Source organism: Oncorhynchus tshawytscha, linkage group LG19 (assembly GCF_018296145.1).
Source record: "Oncorhynchus tshawytscha isolate Ot180627B linkage group LG19, Otsh_v2.0, whole genome shotgun sequence".
In the NCBI taxonomy this organism is placed as follows: domain Eukaryota; kingdom Metazoa; phylum Chordata; class Actinopteri; order Salmoniformes; family Salmonidae; genus Oncorhynchus; species Oncorhynchus tshawytscha.
This window is the reverse complement of record NC_056447.1, coordinates 41133831-41159114: the sequence shown is the minus strand read 5'-3', so window position 1 is coordinate 41159114 and position 25284 is coordinate 41133831. Positions and strand designations below refer to the sequence as shown.

Sequence of the window (25284 nt, the reverse complement as noted above, 5' to 3'; positions counted from 1 at the left end):
AAGTGTACATCCAATTTGTGTCCGATGTGCCCTATACAGTCAATGGACGTGCCCGTGACCTTGAAAGCATGCGATTTCAGCATGTTTGACTTGTTTTCTTAATGTATAAACAGTTTATGATCGCTTGCTTCTTCCAAACATTATTACCACAATATAATGTCTTTAAATAAACTATTTTTCTCCGCGTGGTGGCAGCACGTGCATTGTTTCATTGATGTGAACTGTATCTTGCTATTGTTCTTTATGTTGTATTTGTCAAGCTACATTATTTGTATTTTTTTTATATTTAGTAGTTTTGCACAATTTAATTGAATTTTAACTGCGAAATGAATAAACAATTAGAATTCAAGCAGTTATCAAAATGCATGATACTTATTTTTATTACATAATATAAATGCAACATGCAATTCGTTTTACACCTTGATGTGGGTGTGCTTATGCAATTAATTAATTAGCTAAATAAATGAAAATGTCCTTTAAACTCCCCTAACTGAGGTGCATGTCGTCCGCATGATTGCTGCCCAGTCCCTACATTAGATACGTGTGGGACACGTTTTGTGGGCTTTGGTTGGAAAGAGTCGAGATAAAACACACACGGCGTACCCTGCTGACAACTGGTTTGCGGCTGCTGGTACTAGTGTGGGGAGCGTGTGTTTCACGTGTTGCTTCTCAACACGCAGCAAAACGTCGTCCGCATCGAATTTGCCTCTGGAAACGGGTACGTCATGTGTCCTACACTTAGCTAGGTGCTATTTGACAATCGATCTTCAGGATGAGCCAATATTACTATCTTAACAGTATTTAAGTAGCACGAGTTAGCAGGCTAGCTAGTTATAAAGTTTATCGTAGAGGCGAAAGGGACAGTTGAGGGGGTGTGTACGCTAGACAATCTCGTCGATCTAGCTTGTACTGAACTAGCTACGTTAATACATCGCGTACAATGGCGTAATGCCACTGAACAATGTGGATCTCTACGGTAATGAACTTGGGTTTCTCTCCCGTTGTAGTGGCATGTTGATCATGAACGGACGCTATTTTCCTGTGTGGTTTAGTACACTGTTAGTACTAACGTTACAGTACTCAAATGTTGGTTGATTACTCCAACAACTTCATGGTTCATGCCGATGATGTGTTGTGTAATAATGTGGTGAAAGCAGGGTTGCCAGGTCTAGTTCAATGACAACTCAAAATCCGAACAAAATGCCTGAAAATTAGCCCAAGAAAGGAGTTGCCACATTTACACAATACCCCCACCCCCCATGAGATAATGCTGTCAACACAATTAAGGAATATCGAGTAACTTGTAACTAACTACGTTAGAAGCATCAATTATTATTGCGAACTATGCGATTACTTAAATACATTTGGACATGTCGCTAGATAAAAGATAATTAACCCTTATTAAACTCGCCAGATCATTTAACATCAGTGGATGTAGTGGTGTGGAGTCGACTCCAAAATAAACGATTCCTCGACTCTTTGCACGTCGACTCCTATTTTTTGGGTGTCAAGGTTGCGGAATCGACTCCTAAGATTCTGTATTTTTGCAATGGAGCAAACAATTTCCCGTAGTCTACTTCGAGAACACAAACTCTCGCATCTTTCACAGCAGTGAGAGAGATGGGAGGGGCACAACCAGCCATAGGTAGGCATGTCGGCCACCAGTCAGACAGAACCGTTAATCGGTAATCAAAATGTGTAGGCTATCGCAATACTGTATTTCGCAATTTCCTGTCTTGCAATGTCTCTCGCAGGTTCACTAAAGTAAGGGTTATCTGTGAGTACAGACCGAAGAGCAAACACACACTAGCGTTTTTCATAGCGAAGTGAAAGGGGAGCAGGCGAGAGAGGATCATTGCAGGCAGAGAGCCAGTCAGAACCGTGCGTATAGGCTATATTTTGGTAATTTAGTAATGCCTCGTAAATTTACCAACATTATATAAAAGTAGGCTATATATTAGGCAATTTTATTTCACCTTTATTTAACCCGGTAGGCCAGTTGAGAACAAGTTCTCATTTACAACTGCGACCTGGCCAAGATAAAGCAAAGCAGTGCGACAAAAAAACAACAACACAGAGTTACACGTGGGATAAACAAAAGTACAGTCAATAACACAATAGAAAAATCTGTATATAGTGTGTGCAAATTGCGTAAGGAGTATGAGTATGGCTAATCTGTTCTTCATAGTGCCAGTGAATTTCGTTGAACATCGCCAAATGCATAATTTTAATTAGGCCTAAATGTGCAATAAAACGTATTGCTTATAGTTTATTTAATGAAACCCTGGCTGGCTGTTGATGTCATAGGTTAGGGCTCTCCAACCCTGTTCCTATAGGAGTGAAAACCTTCAGGATGGTAGCTCTCCACGAAGAGAGCCCTGTCCTAGGCAACAGATAGCAAACCAGCATCCCCATTAAACTTTTTGGAAATGGCAAGTTCACTTTCTCATCCATAATAAACACAGTCAAGTGCAAATACAGTTCAGCAGCTCAAATCAGCAGGATGTGGGGCATTGTTATTAGGAAGGATCTGTACCATGGATGAATCGCTAAAATAATTTTTATGATCACTCTTCATAATATTTACAATTATGGGGAGACCTATACATACCTGGTTAAATAAAGGTGAAATACAAAAATACAAAAAATTTGGCAGCCAAGTACGAGTTATCAGTCAATTAAGGTTGAATATGAGCCAAAAGCTTGAAATGTTACTGAGTAAGGGAAAGGCAATCTCATGGTTGCAGTCACTGATAAGGGTGGAGAGCTGTGGATTAGTGAGGAGAGCTGTGGATTAGTGAGGAGAGCTGTGGATTAGTGAGGAATGGGGGCCGAGGTCAGGTCACATTAAGGGAGAAGGAACAGTTTATTACCCACATCACTCAATTTCCTGCCTAGCAATAAATATGTAATGTTTGGGAAAAGGAGGAGACTTCACCTAAAGTAGGGTATATATACTTGTGCTGGTGGGATCAAGTCTTTGTCTGTTCAGCTGTCTGACCCATTGGGTGAATGAACTTGGTTTGAGTTTTTCATAGTTGTCTGTTAGGTTATAAATAAAAAAACATACTAAAAACTAACATCATTATGGGGTATTGTGTGTAGATTGCTGAAAAATAATCATATTTAATCAATTTTAGGATAAGGCTGTAACATAACGAAATGTGGAAAAAGTCAAGGGGTCTGAATTAGAGGTCGACCGATTAATCGGCATGGCCGATTTAATTAGGGCCGATTTTAAGTTTTCATAACAATCGGTAATCGTCCTTTTTGGATGTCGATTATGGCCGATTACATTGCAATCCACGAGGAAACTGCGTGGCAGGCTAACCACATGTTACGCGAGTGCAGCATCAATAGGACCTTGTGGCTGCAAGGAGCCAAGGTAAGTTGCTAGCTAGCTAAAAACAATCAATCTTCACATAATCACTAGTTAACTACACATGGTTGATGATATTACTATGTTAACTAGCTTTTCCTGAGTTGCATATAATCAATGCTGTGCCTGCTAATTTATCATCGAATCAACAGCCTACTTCAACTTTGCCATACGGGTGATAATTTAACAGAATCGCATTTGTGAAAAAAGCACAATCGTTGCACAAATGTACCTAACCATAAACCTCAATGCCTTTCTTAAAATCAATACACAGAAGTATATATTTTTTTAAACCTGCATATTTAGTTAATATCGCCTGCTAACATGAATTTCTTTTAACTAGGGAAATTGTGTCACTTATCTTGCGTTCAGTGCAAGCAGTCAGGGTATATTCAACAGTTTGGCCCACCTGGCTCATTGCGAACTGTGTTAAGACCATTTCTTCCTAACAAAGACTAATTCATTTTCCAGATTTTTACATAATTATGACGTAACATTGAAGGTTGTGCAATGTAACAGCAATATTTAGACTTAGGGTTGCCACCCATTCGATAAAATACAGAACGGTTCCGTATTTCAATGAAAGAATTAACGTTTTGTTTTTCAAAATGATATTTTCCGGATTTGACCATATAAATGATCAAAGGCTCGTATTTCTGTCTGTTTATTATAATTAAGTCTATGATTTGATAGAGCAGTCTGACAGTGGTGGTAGGCAGCAGCTGGCTCGTAAGCATTCATTCAAACAGCACTTTAATGTGTTTGCCAGCAGCTCTTAGCAATGCTTGAAGCACAGCGCTTTTTATGACTTCAAGCCTATCAACTCCCGAGATTAGGCTGGAAATACTAAAGTGCCTATAAGAACATCCAATAGTCAAAGGTATATGAAACAAATCAAATCAAATTTTATTTGTCACATACACATGGTTAGCAGATGTTAATGCGAGTGTAGCGAAATGCTTGTGCTTCTAGTTCCGACAATGCAGTAATAACCAACAAGTAATCTAACTAACAATTCCCAAACTACTGTCTTATACACAGTGTAAGGGGATAAAGAATATGTACATAAGGATATATGAATGAGTGATGGTACAGAGCAGCATAGGCAAGATACAGTAGATGGTATCGAGTACAGTATATACATATGAGATGAGTATGTAAACAAAGTGGCATAGTTAAAGTGGCTAGTGATACATGTATTACATAAGGATGCAGTCGATGATATAGAGTACAGTATATACACGTATGCATATGAGATGAATAATGTAGGGTAAGTAACATTATATAAGGTAGCATTGTTTAAAGTGGCTAGTGATATATTTACATCATTTCCCATCAATTCCCATTATTAAAGTGGCTGGAGTTGAGTCAGTGTCAGTGTCAGTGTGTTGGCAGCAGCCACTCAATGTTAGTGGTGGCTGTTTAACAGTCTGATGGCCTTGAGATAGAATCTGTTTTTCAGTCTCTCGGTCCCAGCTTTGATGCACCTGTACTGACCTCGCCTTCTGGATGATAGCGGGGTGAACAGGCAGTGGCTCGGGTGGTTGATGTCCTTGATGATCTTTATGGCCTTCCTGTAACATCGGGTGGTGTAGGTGTCCTGGAGGGCAGGTAGTTTGCCCCCGGTGATGCGTTGTGCAGACCTCACTACCCTCTGGAGAGCCTTACGGTTGAGGGCGGAGCAGTTGCCGTACCAGGCGGTGATACAGCCCGCCAGGATGCTCTCGATTGTGCATCTGTAGAAGTTTGTGAGTGGTTGAAGAGGTTGAAGAGGCGCTGCTGCGCCTTCTTCACGATGCTGTCTGTGTGAGTGGACCAATTCAGTTTGTCTGTGATGTGTATGCCGAGGAACTTAACTTGCTACCCTCTCCACTACTGTTCCATCGATGTGGATAGGGGGGTGTTCCCTCTGCTGTTTCCTGAAGTCCACAATCATCTCCTTAGTTTTGTTGACGTTGAGTGTGAGGTTATTTTCCTGACACCACACACCGAGGGCCCTCACCTCCTCCCTGTAGGCCGTCTCGTCGTTGTTGGTAATCAAGCCTACCACTGTTGTGTCGTCCGCAAACTTGATGATTGAGTTGGAGGCGTGCGTGGCCACGCAGTCGTGGGTGAACAGGAAGTACAGGAGAGGGCTCAGAACGCACCCTTGTGGGGCCCCAGTGTTGAGGATCAGCGGGGAGGAGATGTTGTTGCCTACCCTCACCACCTGGGGCGGCCCGTCAGGAAGTCCCCAGTTGCACAGGGCGGGGTCGAGACCCAGGGTCTCGAGCTTGATGACGAGCTTGGAGGGTACTATGGTGTTGAATGCCGAGCTGTAGTCGATGAACAGCATTCTCACATAGGTATTCCTCTTGTCCAGATGGGTTAGGGCAGTGTGCAGTGTGGTTGAGATTGCATCGTCTGTGGACCTATTTGGGCGGTAAGCAAATTGGAGTGGGTCTAGGGTGTCAGGTAGGGTGGAGGTGATATGGTCCTTGACTAGTCTCTCAAAGCACTTCATGATGACGGAAGTGAGTGCTACGGGGTGGTAGTCGTTTAGCTCAGTTACCTTAGCTTTCTTGGGAACAGGAACAATGGTGGCCCTCTTGAAGCATGTGGGAACAGCAGACTGGTATAGGGATTGATTGAATATGTCCGTAAACACACCGGCCAGCTGGTCTGCGCATGCTCTGAGGGCGCGGCTGGGGATGCCGTCTGGGCCTGCAGCCTTGCGAGGGTTAACATGTTTAAATGTCTTACTCACCTCGGCTGCAGTGAAGGAGAGACCGCATGTTTTCGTTGCAGGCCGTGTCAGTGGCACTGTATTGTCCTCAAAGCGGGCAAAAAGTTATTTAGTCTGCCTGGGAGCAAGACATCCTGGTCCGTGACTGGGCTGGATTTCTTCCTGTAGTCCGTGATTGACTGTAGACCCTGCCACATGCCTCTTGTGTCTGAGCCGTTGAATTGAGATTCTACTTTGTCTCTGTACTGACGCTTAGCTTGTTTGATAGCCTTGCGGAGGGAATAGCTGCACTGTTTGTATTCGGTCATGTTACCAGACACCTTGCCCTGATTAAAAGCAGTGGTTCGGCTTTCAGTTTCACGCGAATGCTGCCATCAATCCACGGTTTCTGGTTAGGGAATGTTGTAATCGTTGCTATGGGAACGACATCTTCAACGCACGTTTTAATGAACTCTCACACCGAATCAGCGTATTCGTCAATGTTGTTATCTGACGCAATACGAAACATATCCCAGTCCACGTGATGGAAGCAGTCTTGGAGTGTGGAGTCAGCTTGGTCAGACCAGCGTTGGACAGACCTCAGCGTGGGAGCCTCTTGTTTTAGTTTCTGTCTGTAGGCAGGGATCAACAAAATGGAGTCGTGGTCAGCTTTTCCGAAAGGGGGGCGGGGCAGGGCCTTATATGCGTCGCAGAAGTTAGAGTAACAATGATCCAAGGTCTTTCCAACCTGGTTGCGCAATCGATATGCTGATAAAATTTTGTGAGTCTTGTTTTCAGATTAGCCTTGTTAAAATCCCCAGCTACAATGAATGCAGCCTCCGGATAAATGGTTTCCAGTTTGCAAAGAGTTAAATACAGTTCGTTCAGAGCCATCGATGTGTCTGCTTGGGGGGGGATATATACGGCTGTGATTATAATCGAAGAGAATTCTCTTGGTTGATAATGCGGTCTACATTTGATTGTGAGGAATTCTAAATCAGGTGAACAGAAGGATTTGAGTTCCTGTATGTTTCTTTCATCACACCATGTCTCGTTAGCCATAAGGCATACGCCCCCGCCCCTCTTCTTACCAGAAAGATGTTTGTTTCTGTCGGCTCGATGCGTGGAGAAACCCGTTGGCTGCACCGCCTCGGATAGCGTCTCTCCAGTGAGCCATGTTTCCGTGAAGCAAAGAACGTTACAGTCTCTGATGTCCCTCTGGAATGCTACCCTTGCTCGGATTTCATCAACCTTGTTGTCAAGAGACTGGACATTGGCAAGAAGAATGCTAGGGAGTGGGGCACGGTGTGCCTGTCTCCGGAGTCTGACCAGAAGACTCCGCGTCATAATTCCTATAATAACTACAACCTAAAACTTCTTAACTGGGAATAATGAAGAACTGGGAATATTGAACCACCAGCTTTCATATGTTCTCATGTTCTGAGCAAGGAACTTAAACGTTAGCTTTTTTACATGGCACATATTGCACTTTTACTTTCTTCTCCAACACTGTTTTTGCATTATTTAAATAAAATTGAACATGTTTCATTATTTATTTCAGACTAAATAGATTTTAGTTCTGTATTATATTAAGTTAAAATAAGTGTTCATTGTTCATTCAGTATTGTTGTATTTGTCATTTTATATATATATATATATATATATCATTTAAAAAACATTTATTTATTTAATCTGTATCGACTTGTTTTGGTCCTCCAATAATCAGTATCGGCGTTGAAAAATCATAATCGGTCGACCTCTAGTCTGAATACTTTCCGAAGGCACTAGATGCAGGTAGTCAATAGCCCCTGATAGGCCTACATCTTATTTCAGATAGTCTACAGTAGCCTAGGCTAAATGTGGGCAAGATGTAAATTGAACAATTTAGCAACTTGCTTAGTTCAAATTAAGACTAATTTATTCATCATGAATAGTTTGGCGATTTCGAGGTAAGAAGTGCTTGTGTTTCTCCATAGCCTGCTGGAGTAGGCTACTGAGGATGGATTTCAATCACTGAATTAAATATTAATCATATTTTTATTAACTGAATATGCTTGTCAACAACAGACTGTTTCTTTTACCTAATGTGACTGACTGTTACCATCAATATAATGCGTTCTAACAACTGATCGGCAATTGCTATAGAGCTTTGATAATTAAATTTGAAGTTAACTAAACATGGCCATTTAATAATTGCATAATAACACAAGGCTGCAACAACACTACACTGAAGTTATAGGCTATTTATTAAATACATTTGCCAGCTCCAGGTAGGCTACACAAGTGGCACAAATTTATTTGAAATGACTCCAGTGATAGTCATTTCAACATATTAATTGTACCAAATGGTAGCCTACACTGGCATATACATTAATGGGCTACTTGATGACCAACAGATGCAAATGTATCATTCTCCACATTTTGTCAGTTTCATTGAGTACTTCCCCCCCATAACAGAAGCATGCGAGGGATTTCCATAACTTCCATTTCAAATCTACTCTTGCATAATGACAATTTAAATAGCCTTACTACAACTGGTAAAAAGATGTCACGATGTGCATGTGTGCTGCTCTGTCTCCTCACTCACTTGACTCAGCCAATAGTGGACTAAACTGCATGCGGCAGTGCTTTCTCAACACACACACACACACACACTCTCCCTCTGGCCCTTCCCACCACTCACTCACTCAGCAACAAACCTGCCTCATTTCCTGATAGTCAGCAGCAGGTCATAGTGAAATACATGTTTTTTTTAAAGAGAAAAGGCATGGTGGCCGCAGTGCAACTTAGAAGTAGCCCAAAACCCCCGCAACTCAAAATATTTTCAAAGTAGCCCAATTTTTCTGGAAAACCGTGAACATGGCAACCCTGTGTGAAAAGGGGCTTGCTCCTTCCACTAGCACATGGCTTTCTATTCAAATGCTCTACTGAAAATGTAGCTGGCTATGATATCACTCATGGAAACAGCTGCCACAGAGTTTGCAGTTGCAGTGCATCATTGCTATTGCACCATGATATGAATGGAATGATGAGAAAATGTGGCCAGACTGTGCTGTTCATAAACGGCATAAATGTGTGTACAGCTTGTATTCAGCATACATTTCACACTTTGTTTCTCACTGTACACACATCAATGCTCTTACTAGGTACTTTGATAACTGTAATAACCAGTGTGCTTTCCTTTATACTTTCAGGAGTTTGAACTTTTTCCACATTTGACTGCATGTGCCTAAGAGTCTGACGCTGCATCTCTTCAATGGCTGCCTCGGGCTCTTCCTCCACCTCTGTGCCTGAGGGTTTCCACTACGAGACCAAGTACATCGTCCTCAACTACCTGGGCCTCCTGCCCCCCTCCCGGCTGCAGGCCACCGCTGGCGGAGGTAAGGGAAACTGCACCCCCTTAACTCACACTAAATGGAGATGGAGGAAGATGGAGAGGAGAGAGCGGCCACTTCCCTTTCCTGATTCTCCACCCTCATCCAAGTCAGCACTAGCACTGCACACTCCTCACCATGGTTTAACCATTGCCTGGACAGAGTTAAATCCATGCGAGAGTGTACCGGTGCACACTTCTGGTGAAGGGTAAAGAATTGGGGTGCAGACAGCATCTAGGCAGATTGCCTGCCGGTGCCTATTCTCCCTTTCATCGTCTCTCAATAGAACTATGCTGTGATTACTACACTGCTCAAAAAATAAAGGGAACACTAAAATAACACATCCTAGATCCGAATTAATGAAATATTCTTATTAAATAATTTTTTCTTTACATAGTTGAATGTGCTGACAACAAAATCACACAAATTATCAATGGAAATCAAATTTATCAACCCACAGAGGTCTGGATTTGGAGTCACACCACACTACAGGCTGATCCAACTTTGATGTAATGTCCTTAAAACATGTCAAAATGAGGCTCAGTAGTGCGTGTGGCCTCCACGTGCCTGTATGACCTCCCTACAAGGCCTGGGCATGCTCCTGATGAGGTGGCGGATGGTCTCCTGAGGGATCTCCTCCCAGACCTGGACTAAAGCATCCGCCAACTCCTGGACAGTCTGTGGTGCAACGTGGCGTTGGTGGATGGAGCGAGACATGATGTCCCAGATGTGCTCAATTGGATTCAGGTCTGGGGAACGGGCGGGCCAGTCCATAGCATCAATGCCTTCCTCTTGCAGGAACTGCTGACACACTCCAGCCACATGAGGTCTAGCATTGTCCTGCATTAGGAGGAACCCAGGGCCAACCGCACCAGCATATGGTCTCACAAGGGGTCTGAGGATCTCATCTGGGTACCTAATGGTAGTCAGGCTACCTCTGGCGAGCACATGGAGGGCTGTGCAGCCCCCCAAAGAAATGCCACCCCACACCATGACTGACCCACCGCCAAACCGGTCATGCTGGAGGATGTTGCAGGCAGCAGAACGTTCTCCATGGCATCTCCAGACTCTGTCACGTCTGTCACATGTGCTCAGTGTGAACCTGCTTTCATCTGTGAAGAGCACAGGGCGCCAGTGGCGAATTTGCCAATCTTGGTGTTCTCTGGAAAATGCCAAACGTCCTGCACGTCAGGCCCTCATACCACCCTCATGGAGTCTGTTTCTGACCGTTTGAGCAGACACATGCACATTTGTGGCCTGCTGGAGGTCATTTTGCAGGGCTCTGGCAGTGCTCCTACTGCTCCTCCTTGCACAAAGGCGGAGGTAGCGGTCCTGCTGCTGGGTTGTTGCCCTCCTACGGCCTCTTCCACATCTCCTGATGTACTGGCCTGTTTCCTGGTAGTGCCTCCATGCTCTGGACAGTACGCTGACAGACACAGCAAATCTTCTTGCCACAGCTCGCATTGATGTGCCATCCTGGATGAGCTGCACTACCTGAGCCACTTGTGTGGGTTGTAGACTCCGTCTCATGCTACCACTTGAGTGAAAGCACCGCCAGCATTCAAAAGTGACCAAAACATCAGCCAGGAAGCATAGGAACTGAGAAGTGGTCTGTGATCACCACCTGCAGAACCATTCCTTTATTGGGGGTCTCTTGCTAATTGCCTGTAATTTCCACCTGTTGTCTATTCCATTTGCTCAACAGCATGTGAAATTTATTGTCAATCAGTGTTGCTTCCAAAGTGGACAGTTTGATTTCACCGAAGTGTGATTGACTTGGAATTATATTGTGTTGTTTAAGTGTTCCCTTAATTTTTTTGAGCAGTGTATTTGTCCCTGGCATGAAAACCTGCCCAGTGTGTTTAGTGCAGTCCAGAGGCTGTTTTGTGTTGTTCCTGGGTTGAGCTAGTGCACTGTTTGTCTTTTCTTTTCCTAATTCTGGAAGCTCTCACACAAATGGTGAGAACCACGTATGTGACGCAGCTCACTTGCCAGCCATGGTTCCATCAATTTTGCTCCCTATAGGCAATATCAAAATGCGCATTAATAACCTAAGAAATAGCCTAGGTTACATTGCCAGAGATTCTCACGCGGTATTAATGGGCTATATCAGCCAAAATGTAGTGGAAGAGAGCAGAGTTGGAGAGACTTTCTCTTTAGCTATTTTTATAGCCTACCTTTTTAGGACTGGGATGATTTTCTGACCGAGACAAATATGGGTGGTTAATATTTATTTCAAGGCAATGTAGTAAACTATATCCTATTTAGGAAGTCCATTTCCTTGGAAAGATAACTGATTCTCCGCCCATGCATAGGCAGCCTACTCTATTTCAATGAGACCACACATACTAGGCACACTTGATCTCACACGCCCAACTAGAAGAGAAGTAGGCTACTTAAGTTGAAGCAGCGAATTATGAGAGTGTGTGAGTAATGTGACAGATGTCCTTTTAATACAAAATGTAGGCTAATGCATACAAATCAGAAAGACGACAGTTTCCAAATAATCTACAGGACAACAAATATTTTCATTCCAAAGTCGTCTGTCTGACCGCCTGCTCCCAATCGCAACATGAAAAATGCAGACCGCGCTGGAATGCAGCCCTCTACCTCCAAGCGCGTTGGTATCTCTAACCTAGTTGTGCGGAGGCTGAACAGCGCCTAGTAATGTTTTTTTGTTAGAATTTTTTTTTTTACCCCTTTTTCTCCCCAATTTCGTGGTATCCAATTGTTAGTAGCTACTATCTTGTCTCATTGCTACAACTCCCGTACGGGCTCGGGAGAGACAAAGGTTGAAAGTAGATGCGTCCTCCGATACACAACCCAACCAAGCCGCACTGCTTCTTAACACAGCGCACATCCAACCCGGAAGCCAGCCGCACCAATGTGTCGGAGGAAACACTGTGCACCTGGCAACCTTGGCTACCTGGCAACCTTGGCAACCCTAACCCGGACGACTCCATTCACTAGCCTATATTAGTTTAGGGTAATCAGTGTCTCACCATGCCAGGAAGTTTAGCTAGTTCATGTTAGCATGGCCTGACCTGCTCTCCTAACTAGAGGTCATGACCGTCTTGCATGAGCAGTAGTCCGGGGTTCTCCAAGGTCTGTCATGTGTCCCATGTGATTTCCATGGAATATGAATGAGGTTGACTGTCCGCTTTTGAAAGGCAAATGCCTTTTGGCTTTCAGACAGGAAGAGCAAGACTGTTTTGCCATCGGGTAGGTCCGGAATGGGTGACGGGATGAGTGAAGGGAGTAGAGACCAGTATCACAAAACTCGTTAGTATTGTGGCAAAGATACAAAGCAGGAAAAGGATTTAACTTCATTAGGAAAACGACCCTAATGTTGGAAATGAACATCATGTTGTCACATGTATATATTTTCCAAGCTATAGCATAATATTTTCCATACAGCAGGTTTTTAAAGGACTAAATAGTTTGATCTGCTTCGTGTTTTACCATGGAAAAAATATTGAAATATTGTGGCGCTGGTATCGTCACAGCCCCAGTAAAGACAAATGCCTGATCCCTGCTTTCCGCTTGGCCCACTCCTCGTTCTGACAGCCTGTCATGTGCAATCACTGTAGGATTACTCACACGTTACTGGGCCAGAGCAAAGACAGGCGCAGGCAGGCTGGACAGCCTGCTGAACCAGCACCTAGCCTGGCTTGGAAAACTAACACTGAGCCTCACTGTGTCTCACTGAGTGAGTTAATGTGTGAACGACCAGGAGAGGGTCTATGGGTGAGGCGATTGATGTGTGGAAATTGGCTGTTGTACTAGGCGTTACCTGGGTATAGATTAGTCCCTCCCTCTGTTTGCCCCCCCCCCTCCTAGCAATAAGTAGTACACTCAGGATTTGAGTGCCCCCAGTTTTTGTGCTATGCCCTTGTGTGTATTAATTCTGTGATCTCAGATGCCTTGTTTTAGCTGTGCTGCTTGCTTCCAAACAAAGGAGAGCAGTAGGAGGCTAGCCTTGGGCCCAGTCAAATATACGGCATGTTAGAAGCATAGTGGAGTTGACCAGTGGAGGCAGTGTGAACTGACAGAGCATCGGCCCAATGAAATCTCTCTGCATCACACTCGCCCCCTCCCACGGTGCTCACTGGCTAAATGGCTGCATTCTGTTTTAACCAGTAAGAAGTCTTGAGAGATGTGGGGGAGTACAGGGAGGGAAGGATCCATGCTGTGTGTGCCCCCCCTCATGTGGGTCTCTCTGCCTGCCCCCCGCAGCATGCAATGGATGTTGTGAATAATTCCTGTGGGCCTGTATTGCTAGAGAGAGAGAAGGACTAGGAGGTCAGCTTGTAAATAGAGCATGGAGCATGTGTACATTGTGTAAACAGCTCAGTGCTGTTTATCTCCTATGGTGAGGGTCGGCAACAAGTTTTATATTTTTTTGTAAAGACAAATCACCTGGAATTCAGCAAGTGTGTTTAATTTAGAAAATCTGTTCCCAAGTATTTGCATGAATACAAAAAGAGATGTGATCTTGTCTCAATGTAACCGGGGTATGGGCTTAGTTGTGGTCAGTTTGCAGTGTACAAATTATTATGATTATGGTCTGGCCCCCCAACCATCAGCTCCAAAAAAAAAAAAAATCCTGCGGCTGAATCTAGTTGCCTATAGCAAGCTCTGATGTTGTGGATCCATCCATCCATCCATCCACAATTGCTCTGTTTGGTAAACGGTGACTATTGAATGTTGAATGTTCATACCCGAGAGGGTTAAATCTAGACTTGGTTTCCTCTATCATAATTGCTCATATTTCACCCCAGCTTCCAAAGTAACCCTGATTCAGATGACCATGCTAGATTACAGAGATGTAATTTTTAGATCACAGGTAAGGGTGCTGTCGAGGGGCTAGATGTTCTTTACCATTCGGCCATCAGATTTGCCAACAATGCTCCTTATAGGACACATCACTGCACTCTACTCCTCTCTAAACTGGCCATTTCTGAAAACCCGGTTCTAGGCCCCCTTGCTTGATGTTTATTTATAAAAACCCTCTTAAGCCTCACTTCCCCCCTATCTGAGATACCTCCTGCAGCCCTTATCCTCCACATACAACACCCGTTCTGCCAGTCACATTCTGTTAAAGATCCCCAAAGCAAACACATCCCTGGGTCACTCCTCTTTTCAGTTCGCTGCAGTTAGCTACTGGAACGAGCTGCAAAAAAAAACTGGACAGTTTTATTGACACTTTGTTTGTGCTGCTACCATGCTGTGCTGCTGCCATATTGTATTGCTACCATGCTGTGTTGTTGTCTTAGATCTCTCTTTATGTAGTGTTGGTGACCCTGTTGTTGTGATTTGTGTTTTTTCCTATTCAAAAAACAATTATTATTATCCTAACCCCCGTTCCAGCAGGAGGCCTATTGCCTCTTGGTAGGCCGTCCTTACAATTCTTATTTGTATCTTAATTGACTTGCCTAGTTAACTAAAGGTTACAGTGCTTTGGGAAAGTATTCAGACCCTTTGACTTTTTCCACATTTTGTTATGTTACAGCCTTATTCAAAAATTGATTAGATATAGTTTTCCCCTCATCAATCGACACACATTACCCCATAACAACAAAGCACAAACAGGTTTTTAGAAATGTTCGCAAATGTGTATATAAAAAAAACTGAAATGCCTTATTGACATAAATATTCAAACCCTTTGCTATGAGGCTCAAAATTGAGCTCCGGTGCATGCTGTCCATTGATCATCCTTGAGATGTTTCTTCAACTTGGAGTCCACCTGTGGCAAATTCAATTGTTTGGACATGATTTGGAAGGCACATAACTGTCTATATAAGGTCCCACAGTTGACCGTGCATGTCAGAACAAAAACCAACCCATGAGGTTGAAGGAATTGTCCGTAGAGCTCTGAGACAGGATTGTGCCGAGGCACAGATCTGGGGAAGGGTACCAAAAAATATCGGCAGCATTGAAGGTCCCCCATGAACACAGTGGCCTCCATCATTTTTAAATGGAAGAAGTTTGGAACCACCAAGACTCTTCCTAGAGCTGGCCGCCCGGCCAAACTGAGCAATCGAGGGAGAAGAGCCATGGTCAGGGAGGTGATCAAGAACCCAATGGTCACTCTGATAGAGCTCCAGAGTTTCTCTGTGGAGATGGGAGACCCTTCCAGAAGGACAACCATCTCTACAGCACTCCACCAAAAATGCCTTTATGGTAGAGTAGCCAGACGGAAGCCACTCCTCAGTAAAAGGCACATGACAGCCCGCTTGTAGTTTGCCAAAAGTCACCTAAAGGACTCTTAGACCATGGCAAACAAAGTTTTCTGGTCTGATGAAACCAAGATTAAACACTTTGGCCTGAATGCCAAGCGTCACGTCTGGAGGAAATCTGGCACCATCCCTACGGTTAAGCATTGTGGTGGCAGCATCATGCTGTGGGAATGTTTTTCAGTGGCAGGGACTGGGAGACTAGTCAGGATCAAGGGAAAGATAAATGGAGCAAAGTACAGAGATCCTTGATATAAAAAAAATAGCTCCAGAGCAATCAGGATCTCAGACTTGGGCACTGCTTCACCTTCCAACAGGACAACAACCCTAAGCACACAGCCAAGAAAATGCAGGAGTAGCTTCGCAACAAGTCTCTGAATGTCATTGAGTGTCCCAGCCAGAGCCCGGACTTGAACCCGATCAAACATCTCTGAAGACCTGAAAATAGCTGTGCAGCGACGCTCCCCATCCAACCTGACAGATCTTGATAGGATCTGCAGAGAAGAATTGGAGAAACTCCACAAATACAGGTGTGCCAAGCTTGTAGCGTCATACCCAAGAAGACTTGAGGCTGTAATCGCTGCCAAAGGTGCTTCAACAAAGTACTGAGTTAAGGGTCTGAATACTTATGTAAATGTCATATTTTATTTTTTAAATATAATTACATAAAACATTTTATAGTGTGTAATATTTAATCCATTTTAGAATAAGGCTGTAAAGTAACAATGTGGAGGTAGTCAAGGGGTCTAAATACTTTCTGAATGCCGGGTAAATGCAAATTAAAAGAGGGGCCTACACTCGGGAGTTGGGGTGCATTACTGCTGCTTTGACTTGTAAAGGCTGCTACACACTTTATGCAACATTCTTTTTTTTGTTACCTTCTTAACCTAACCTCCCTGTAAACCTTTACATACAGTATGTGTGACCTGTAGTTATTACATCATGCAGTCAGTTACATCAGAGGTAAAGACACTTTTGGGAGAATTGATTTAGAAATACATTTGCCAACGTGGTTTATAGTGTAACTGTTGATTTTACTTCTCATTTAGTACTGATCAGAGAATTACTAGACTGCGTCCCTAGAGATTACTTCAGGGGAAATGCCTTGTCTGGTTGCCAAGTTGAAGCTATTCTGTTTTGGTCAAGAAGCTTAGAGCTAAAGAGGCTTGGTTCTAATGTGTCGATCAATTAAGAGTTTAAAACACAATAATTATGCCGCCCCAGTTTGTCCTGTGTGATCTTCCTTGTAGGTTACACACCTCGCCGTCATGACCTAGCCCTTTAGAATGTGTAGGCTATTCATGCTTGTGTGCATCACTAATTGATCCACTTCAAAGTTGTGAAGCCACTTAAACATTGTCATTGATTCTAAATATGTCATGTGTGACTGTTAGCTGAGCATCATGGGATGTTGTGTTCCCTTCCAGGAGATGGCCATTATGCTGTGGACAGAGAGAGGAACAGAGTAATGAAGGCACAAATAGAGGAAGAGCTGAAGCAACTGGAAGATGAGGTCTCAGACTGTAAGAGGAAGCACAAACACATATACCATATAGTCTGTTTGTATACTTCTTGTATGTATACGGGTTTTTCGGCAATAATTAAAAATAAAATAAAAACACCGATACCATATATTGTATGCCATCACAACACCGACAAGTCTGACCATGCTAATAGTTGGGTCTCTGTTCTTGTACAACTGGGTCTGGGACTGTCAAATAAATACGTGTGTTTGTGTGCAGCCTTCTCCAGTACAGGCTTCGACTGCCATACGTCTCCAGTGTTTAGCCCAGCCAACCCAGAGAGCTCCATCGAGGACTGCCTGGCTGTTCTGGGTGACCGGGTGGCCAGAGACCTGGACACACACCTGGCCTCTACTGTACACACACTCCTCAGTGCGTGAGTATCTGTTCAGCAGTGTACACCCAGCCTAATATTGTGTGTGTGTCAGTCAATGAGCAGCCAGTTGTAGTGTTGTTCACTATTCACCCTTTTAAAAAGAGAACAAATGAGTAAACTCGGTGTATACCCTTTCACAACTCAGGCATACTTTTCAGTCCCTTTTCAGTCCTTGAAATACAGTCTGCTCAGCAGGTCCTGGGTGGCTCACCTGTACTGTAGGCCTGAAGTCAAACTCAAGGTTGATTGTGTCTTTCATACCGCCGTAGGGAAAATGTTCCTGTGTAGCAAGTTCAGAACAGCACACAGACCTTATGAAAGCTTGTATTGCATGACTACTCAGAGGTTTATTTTCAATCTTTTTAATGATGACATTCGATTCCAAAAATCCTTAACATAGGTTTAGTCAATGGCACACAACCATTAGATAGGCTAGGCTACCATTCATTTTCTCAAGTTACAGAAATGCAAGGACGTTACTCATATATCACGTAGGCTAGGTGTGTGTCTAATCTAGGTTAGTCTTATTTATAAACCAGCTCTCAATGGCACATGCATTTCAATTTCTCAAATTACTTTCAAGGTCACTGGTGAATGATCACTGAGGGGTGTTTCTGTGTGCGTGCAGGTTGTGAACTTGTATAAACCAACCTTGTTATGTTTCCAGCCTGAGCCCCTGTGTGTTTGTTTGACAGCCCGCTGGACTACGAGCATTTCAGAGAAGCAGCACAAGACATCTCCTGCCACACGCAGAGTGGCTGGAGCAAGGTGAGGGATCTCTCTACTGTTCACTTGCAGTTTCTGACTCTGACTAACAACCTATGAGGTCTAGCTCAGAAACAACCCATACGATTTCCCCCCTAGCTCTTTGGCCTATGGAATTTGCCGATCTGAAGAATCTGATAGGTGTAAACGTTATGGTGGAAGCTCCCCTTTGCCTGTTTGTTTTTTACATTTTTAAAATTATTTTATTTAACCAGGACAGTCAGTTAAGAACAAATTCTTATTTACAATGACGGTCTACCCTGGCCAAACCCGGACGACACTGGGCCAATTGTGTGCCGCACTATGGGACTCCCAATCACGGCCGGATGTGATACAGCCTGGATTCGAACCAGGGATTATAGTGATGCCTCTTGCACTGAGATGCAGTGCCGCTGTGCCACTCGGGAAACCTTTGCGGCTACCTATCCTGGTTGCTTTTGGACAGTGTCTTGAACGGGACACTGCCTTCCCCTGTCCACAGGTGCTGGTGCCATTGGTGCTGCTGCAGGCCCTCCAGGGAGAAGGACAGATCCTGGCCCACCTGCTACCTCTGGGGGTCCGTTTCCTGGAGGAGGCTGAGGCAGACTACATCATCCAGCAGGGAGGATGGGTGAGTGGACACTGGACAAGGGGATGGGTGGTACATATTGGTAGGATGGGACAGGGGACGGACCAAGAATGAACCACTTATTAATTTCTCATACGAAGTTCAAGCATATAAATGTTTCAGCCTTGACCTGTTGGCTGCTGTACACAGTATAGCCAGAGTAGGGCGCCAGATATCCACTGTACATGGTTGGCTATAAGGGCATTTTGTCTTTGTTGGTAATGAATTTTGATAAACTAGAACATAACGATAAAACCTAAGTGCATAATATGTTAACATGAATGTTCTTGTAGGTAAAGAATTGTTGTAAAGGTGCTTGGTTTATCACCATTCTACACTGAACAAAAATATAAACGTAACATGTAAAGTGTTGGTCCCATGTTTTATGAGCTGAAATAAAAGATCCCAGAAAAAAGGTTGGCACAAATAGGTTATTTCTCTCAAATATTGTGCTCAAATTAGTTTACATCCCTGTTAGTGAGCATTTTCTCCTTTGCCAAGATTTTCTCCTTTGCCACCTGACAGGTGTGGCATATTAAGAAGCTGATTAAACCGCACGATCATTAGACAGGTGCACCTTGTGCTGGGGACACATCATGAGGGTGAGTGGTTTGCTGATATCAACTTTGTGAACAGAGTGCCCCGCGGTGGGGTTATGGTATGGGCAGGCATAAGCTACGGACAACGAACACCATTGCATTTTATCGATGGCAATTTGACTGCACAGAGATACCATGACGAGATCCTGAGGCCCATTGTCGTGCCATTCATCCACTGCCCATCACGTCATGTTTCAGCATGATAATGCATGGCTGCATGTTGCAAGGATCTGTACACAATTCCTGGAAGCTGAAAATGCCCCAGTTCTTCCAGACATGTCACCCATTGAGCATGTTTGGGATGCTCTGGATCAACGTGTTCAACAGCGTGTTCCAGTTCCTGCCAATATCCAGCAACTTCACGCAGCCATTGAAGAGGAGTGGGACAACGTTCCACAGGCCACAATCAACAGCCTGATCAACTCTATGTGAAGGAGATGTTGCGCTGCATGAGGCAAATGGTGGTAACACCAGATACTGACTGGGTTTCTGATCCACGGCCCTACTTTGAAAATGTTTTTGCAATCGTATTTGTTTTTTACCTTTTTTAAATTTAACTAGGCAAGTCCGTTAAGACAAAATTCTTATTAACAATGAATGCCTACCCCGGCCAACAGTGGGCCAATTGTGCATCGCCCTATGTGACTGGGACCATTGGATGCATGTCTGTATTCCCAGTCGTGAAATCCATAGATTAGGGTCTAATGAATTTATTTAAATTGACTGATTTCCTTATGAACTGTTACTCAGTAAAATCTTTGAAATTGTTGCGTTTTTTAAATATTTTTGTTCAGTGTAGATTGGGCTCAATTGTGAAGTGCCCCTGTGCTGAGAGGCTGCTTGACACCTGTCCTCTAATCCACCCAGCATTTAATAAACCCGGGACTCATTTAAAACTCTGGCAATCCTAAGTGAACCTAGTGTAAGTGAAATGTAGTCTAAATATGCAGTGTTTAGACAGGCAGCCCAATTCTCATATTTTGCCCAATTATGGACAAGAGATATTATCTGATTGGTCAAAAGACGAGGTAATAATTGCTGCCTCTGTAAATGCACCAGATTTTCTCATTATGTAAATTGGAACTGATAGAAGGGTCGTTCCATTTGATTTCAATCACTTTTTGACCGCACGCACCCCTTTTATTTATATTTTGAACGAAACGGTCTATACGTATTCACCCATGGTAGAAGTGGTCAGAAAGTTTTATTTTTTTTACCTGAATGCCAAAACATTTAGGAGATGGAGGTTCTCAAAATTGACCCATTTTACATACCCATGAGACATGTCTTTATCAATGGAAATATAAACTGTAAAAAGTTTACAAATGGGGATCTCAAATAGTCATTATCTAAAAACGTCATCCGACTTTTGTTTTTTTGCACATGTTGAAACTTAGACCCTATTTTACATAATCGTAGGTTTTTGTGTTGTACCCGCCATCAGTGTTAACTGCTGTTCAGAATACTCTTGAAAACAGGGTGGGTGTCATGTTTTGGCTGACATGTACATAAAATTGAAATGTGAATTTTTCACATGGTTCCACACATCAGAGAATGTTGACATTAATGGGATTATCAGTTTTAAATTATTCTGTACATCTTACATTTGAAATCATAGAAGTATAGATGGAATATACTTTCCCCATTTAAGTTGACATTCGACGGTGGGTGGACCAGTGGCCATCTTTGTGGTAGCAATAGGAAGTTAACACTATGGTCTGAAGGGATATGGCTAGTCTACCAATTATAGTTCTATGCTTGAAATGCCACCCACCCTGCATTTCAAGAATATGCTGTGTCTCAACTGATGGCGGGAAAACTCTGATTATGTATAGTAGGGTCTAAACTACAACATATCTGATCGACATTAAGAAATTCTTTTTTTTTCTCCTAAAAATTAAGTGGTTTGACAACCCTGCTTTTGTAAACTTTAAAATTATATCAAACTCAACCGTTTATCTTTTCCAGTGAGGGAAAACATGGATGTCTCATGGTTGGGTGAGGTATGCAAAATGCATCGACTTTAAGCCCCTCTATCTCCTAAATGTTTTGGCATTCAGGTCCAAAAACGACGTTTCTGACCACTTCGACCATGGGAAAATGCAATACATGGCCAAAAGGATGTGGACACCCTTTCAAATTGGTGGATTTCGGCTGTGTCAGCCACATCCTTTGCAGACAGGTGTATAAAATCGAGCAAACAGCGACGGAATCTCCATAGTTAAATATTGGCCGTAGAATGGCCTTACTGAAGATCTCAGTTTCTTTGAATGTAGCACCGTCATTGAATGGCACCATTCCATCAAGTCAGTTCTCCAAATTTCTGCCCTGCTAGTTTCCCGGTCAACTGTAAGTGCTGTTATTGTGAAGTGGAAATGTCTAGGAGCAACAGCGGTTCAGCCGCGAAGTGGTAGGCCACACAAGCTCACAGAACGGGATTGCTGAAGCGCCTGTCCTCAGTTGCAACACTCACTACCGAGTTCCAAACTGTCTCTGGAAGCAACGTCGGCACAACAACTGTTCGTTGAGAGCTTCATCAAATGGGTTTCCATGGCAGAGCAGCCGCACACAAGCCTAAGATCATCATGCAACATACCAAGCATCAGCTGGAGTGGTGTAAAGTTCGCTGCCATTGGACTCTGGAGAAGCCAGGAGAAGACTACCTGCCCGACTGCATAGTGGTGCCTGACTGCAATAATGGTCTTGGGCTGTTTTTTATGGTTTGGGCTACGCCCCTTAGTTCCAGTGACGGTAAATCTTAACGCTACAGAATACACAATTCTGTGATTCCATCTTTGTGGCAACAGGTTGGGGAAGTCCCTTTGCGGTTTTACATGACAATGCCCCGATGCACAAGCGAGGTCCATAGAGAAATGGTTTGTTGAGATCGGTATGGAAGAACTTGTTAGCAGTTGATGTTACTCTTCAATAACCCCAATGCAAATCAGGGGGAGGAAAATAGGTTTATTCAAAGAGAACAAATCATGCGGGGAGGTAGATGTTCATTCTTCCCTGTCCTCTGTGATTCTCTTCTGTGATTCTCTCCCAGAACAAAGGGACAGGATGTGCTTTATAACCCAGCCCTAGCCTGTGGGTGACCAATTAGAATTTATTGCAATAGAACTGGGCCACTGGCCAAATAACAAGTATCCTATTTCAGGTTCAATGTATAAACAATTTGGACCAAGGAGAACTTGCTATGTAGCTATGAGTCCTTGACTGAAATTCCTCCCATGTCTCTGACCCATTGATCATGAATCCCCTATTACAGAAAAAACACTTTCCATTAATCATTAGTACTCTATTGAACTCTCGTCCTCTGCGATGTGTATTTATCTTTGAAATATTCTCACGAACTTGACTGGCCTGCACAGAGGCCTGACCTCAACCCCATCGAACACCTTTGGGGTGAATTGGAATGCAGACTGCGAGCCAAGCCTAATTGTCCAACATCAGTGCCCGACCTAACTAATGCTTCTGTGGCTGAATGAAGGCACGTCCCCGCAGCAATGCTCCAACATCTAGTGGAACACCTTCCCAGAAAATTGCGAGGCGTCCGCAGCAAAGAGGGGACCAACTCTATATCAATGCCAATGATTTTGAAATGAGATGTTCTACAAGCAGGTGCCCACATACTTTTGGCTATGTAGTGTATGTATGAAAAGTTTTGTTCGAAATCAAAAGGGTGCCGTCAAAAAGTGAATGAAATCAAATGAAACAACCCAGAAGTCTGACCAGTCCTGTAGAAAGTGGTTCTGCTGTCAATACAAATAGCTGTGTGTGTGTGACGATTACTCGGGCTGTGACAGTCATGGAGTTTTGGATGACTGTTATTGGTCAGCCAAATGACTGCGCTCAACGTTGTGTATGAATAACACTTTGTTTTTCTCACACACAGGGCAGTTGAGTCGGTAATGTAGTTAACTAAGATGATAAAGTACTAACTACAATACCGACTCAACTCTGCTCAGAAAATAAACATTCACTCAAACACCCTTTGATGCCTCAGATGACTTGACTACATGGCAGCATTTCCAGTCTGAGTAATGATTTGTCAGGGGAAATGCATAGTTTTGTGTTAATACAATGTAATTGTGTGTGTTAGATCTCAGTCAGCAAGTAAGACCGCCTAAGGGCTTACACATCAATAGGGTTTGCTATCCGAGAATACTTAGCACCTCAATGTAATTTTCAAACCGAGTGCACACTGATTTTACATGTAGAATGGCTTTAAAAATGTCTAAATTCAGACGTCTACAGCGGGTGGTCCCTAAAACCATCGACAGATAAACGCTAGATCCACATTCGGTGCGACGTGTGCGGGGTTTTAAGAAACCCTTAGAGCGTGTGCCAGAGTCTTGTGTGGCAGACAAAGCTCCCGACTCCAGACCACATCCCCCTGGCGATGGGGGTTTGAGTAGTCTTGGCCACTTTCCTATCTATGTCCCTCTGTTTTTCTCCCTATTGTACTGTCAACAACAGTACATTTTATTTCTTGATGTCCTATCGTAAACAATACTAATACCAAAGGTTGGTAGAACCGATCTCCTTTAAGAAAGAAATTGAAGACCTCCTCCATTGCAATCATTTGAACATAATATCAGGAAGCAGAAGGGGGGGATATGTTTTACAGACATTTTCTGTTTATATATTGTGGAGGCCTGAGCTTGTGTCTTATAGTAAAGCACTACTGCGCCCCAGATGGCTTCGTTCTACCACCATGAATGAGGGCACCGTGGCAAGGTCACATGACCTGATGATGATAAACTGCTAGGGTAGCCATTATCTCTTGTTTCCATATGGGTTCAGTCTGCCTAGCGGTTAACAGCATTGGGCCAGTAACCGAAAAGGTCGCTGGTTCGAATCCCCGAGCCGAATCCCCTCGAGCAAGGCACGCAATCCTAATTGCTCCTGTAAGTTGCTCTAGATAAGAGCATCTGCTAAATGATTAAAATGTTACGTCAGGGATAGACCATAGGCTGGGACAGCAGCAAGGGAGAGGGTGAGTGAAAAAGAGGGAGGGGTGGGGGTTTGTATGACACGCCAGTGAGCTCTCCTGTGCAGCGCAGATAAAGCTTCATTACTCTGACAGCGGTGTGTGGGTCCACTTCTCGACAGCTGGGTCCTCCCTTCTCTTCTTTCTCTCCTCTCTTTTGGACCCTGTCTGCGCTTCTGCCGTGCTCAGGGAAGCAGTCCTTGTGTAGTTGCTGCGTGAGCCGAGTCACTTTCAGGTAGGACATTTATCTTGTGGTTTTTGGTGGTGCATGTTTGTATAGAACATTTTGATCGTAGTAAGAGGTGGTCCAGAGGATTGATGAACTCCGGACCGCAGAGAAGGGCTCCCGTTTCTGGATCTGGTTTCAGCTCGCTTGACCGTGACGGGTGTGTGGACATCTGAGTTGACATTTTGAGCACAGTGCCTAGAACACGAGAACCATCCACGGTCCTCTGACGGAGTACTTGGAACAGAAATTGTCCGAAAGATGGAGGGAAAATCATCAATCTTGCACCTTCTTATAACTAAATCTGATAGGAGGCAGATTTGAAATAGAGGACAGGTACGTCATGCCCTCCTTGTGACAGTTGCCCCTCCTGCTGTGATTGGTGTCTCTGACCTTGACCATGCCTTCTGTTTAATTACATGAGGAAACAAAAAGGATTATGTTGTGTTCACTTCATTGGGCAACAACAACGCCAGCATCTCATAAATCTGACCCAGCC

General features: G+C 43.7%; 1 protein-coding gene across 1 annotated transcript in view; it reads left to right on the top strand.

Annotated features, from left to right (window-relative positions):
* The first annotated feature begins 491 nt into the window (after nucleotides 1–491).
* The window catches only part of bcl2l13 (BCL2 like 13), a 39730-nt gene continuing 14937 nt past the window's right edge, over nucleotides 492–25284 (top strand). Inside the window, exons 1-6 of the mRNA XM_024379891.2 lie at nucleotides 492–718; nucleotides 9278–9463; nucleotides 17121–17216; nucleotides 17436–17592; nucleotides 18288–18360; nucleotides 18839–18967. Of these exons, the coding sequence (XP_024235659.1) occupies nucleotides 9340–9463; nucleotides 17121–17216; nucleotides 17436–17592; nucleotides 18288–18360; nucleotides 18839–18967 (579 nt within the window). The 5' untranslated portion in view covers nucleotides 492–718; nucleotides 9278–9339. The remainder of the gene's footprint in view (nucleotides 719–9277; nucleotides 9464–17120; nucleotides 17217–17435; nucleotides 17593–18287; nucleotides 18361–18838; nucleotides 18968–25284) is intronic.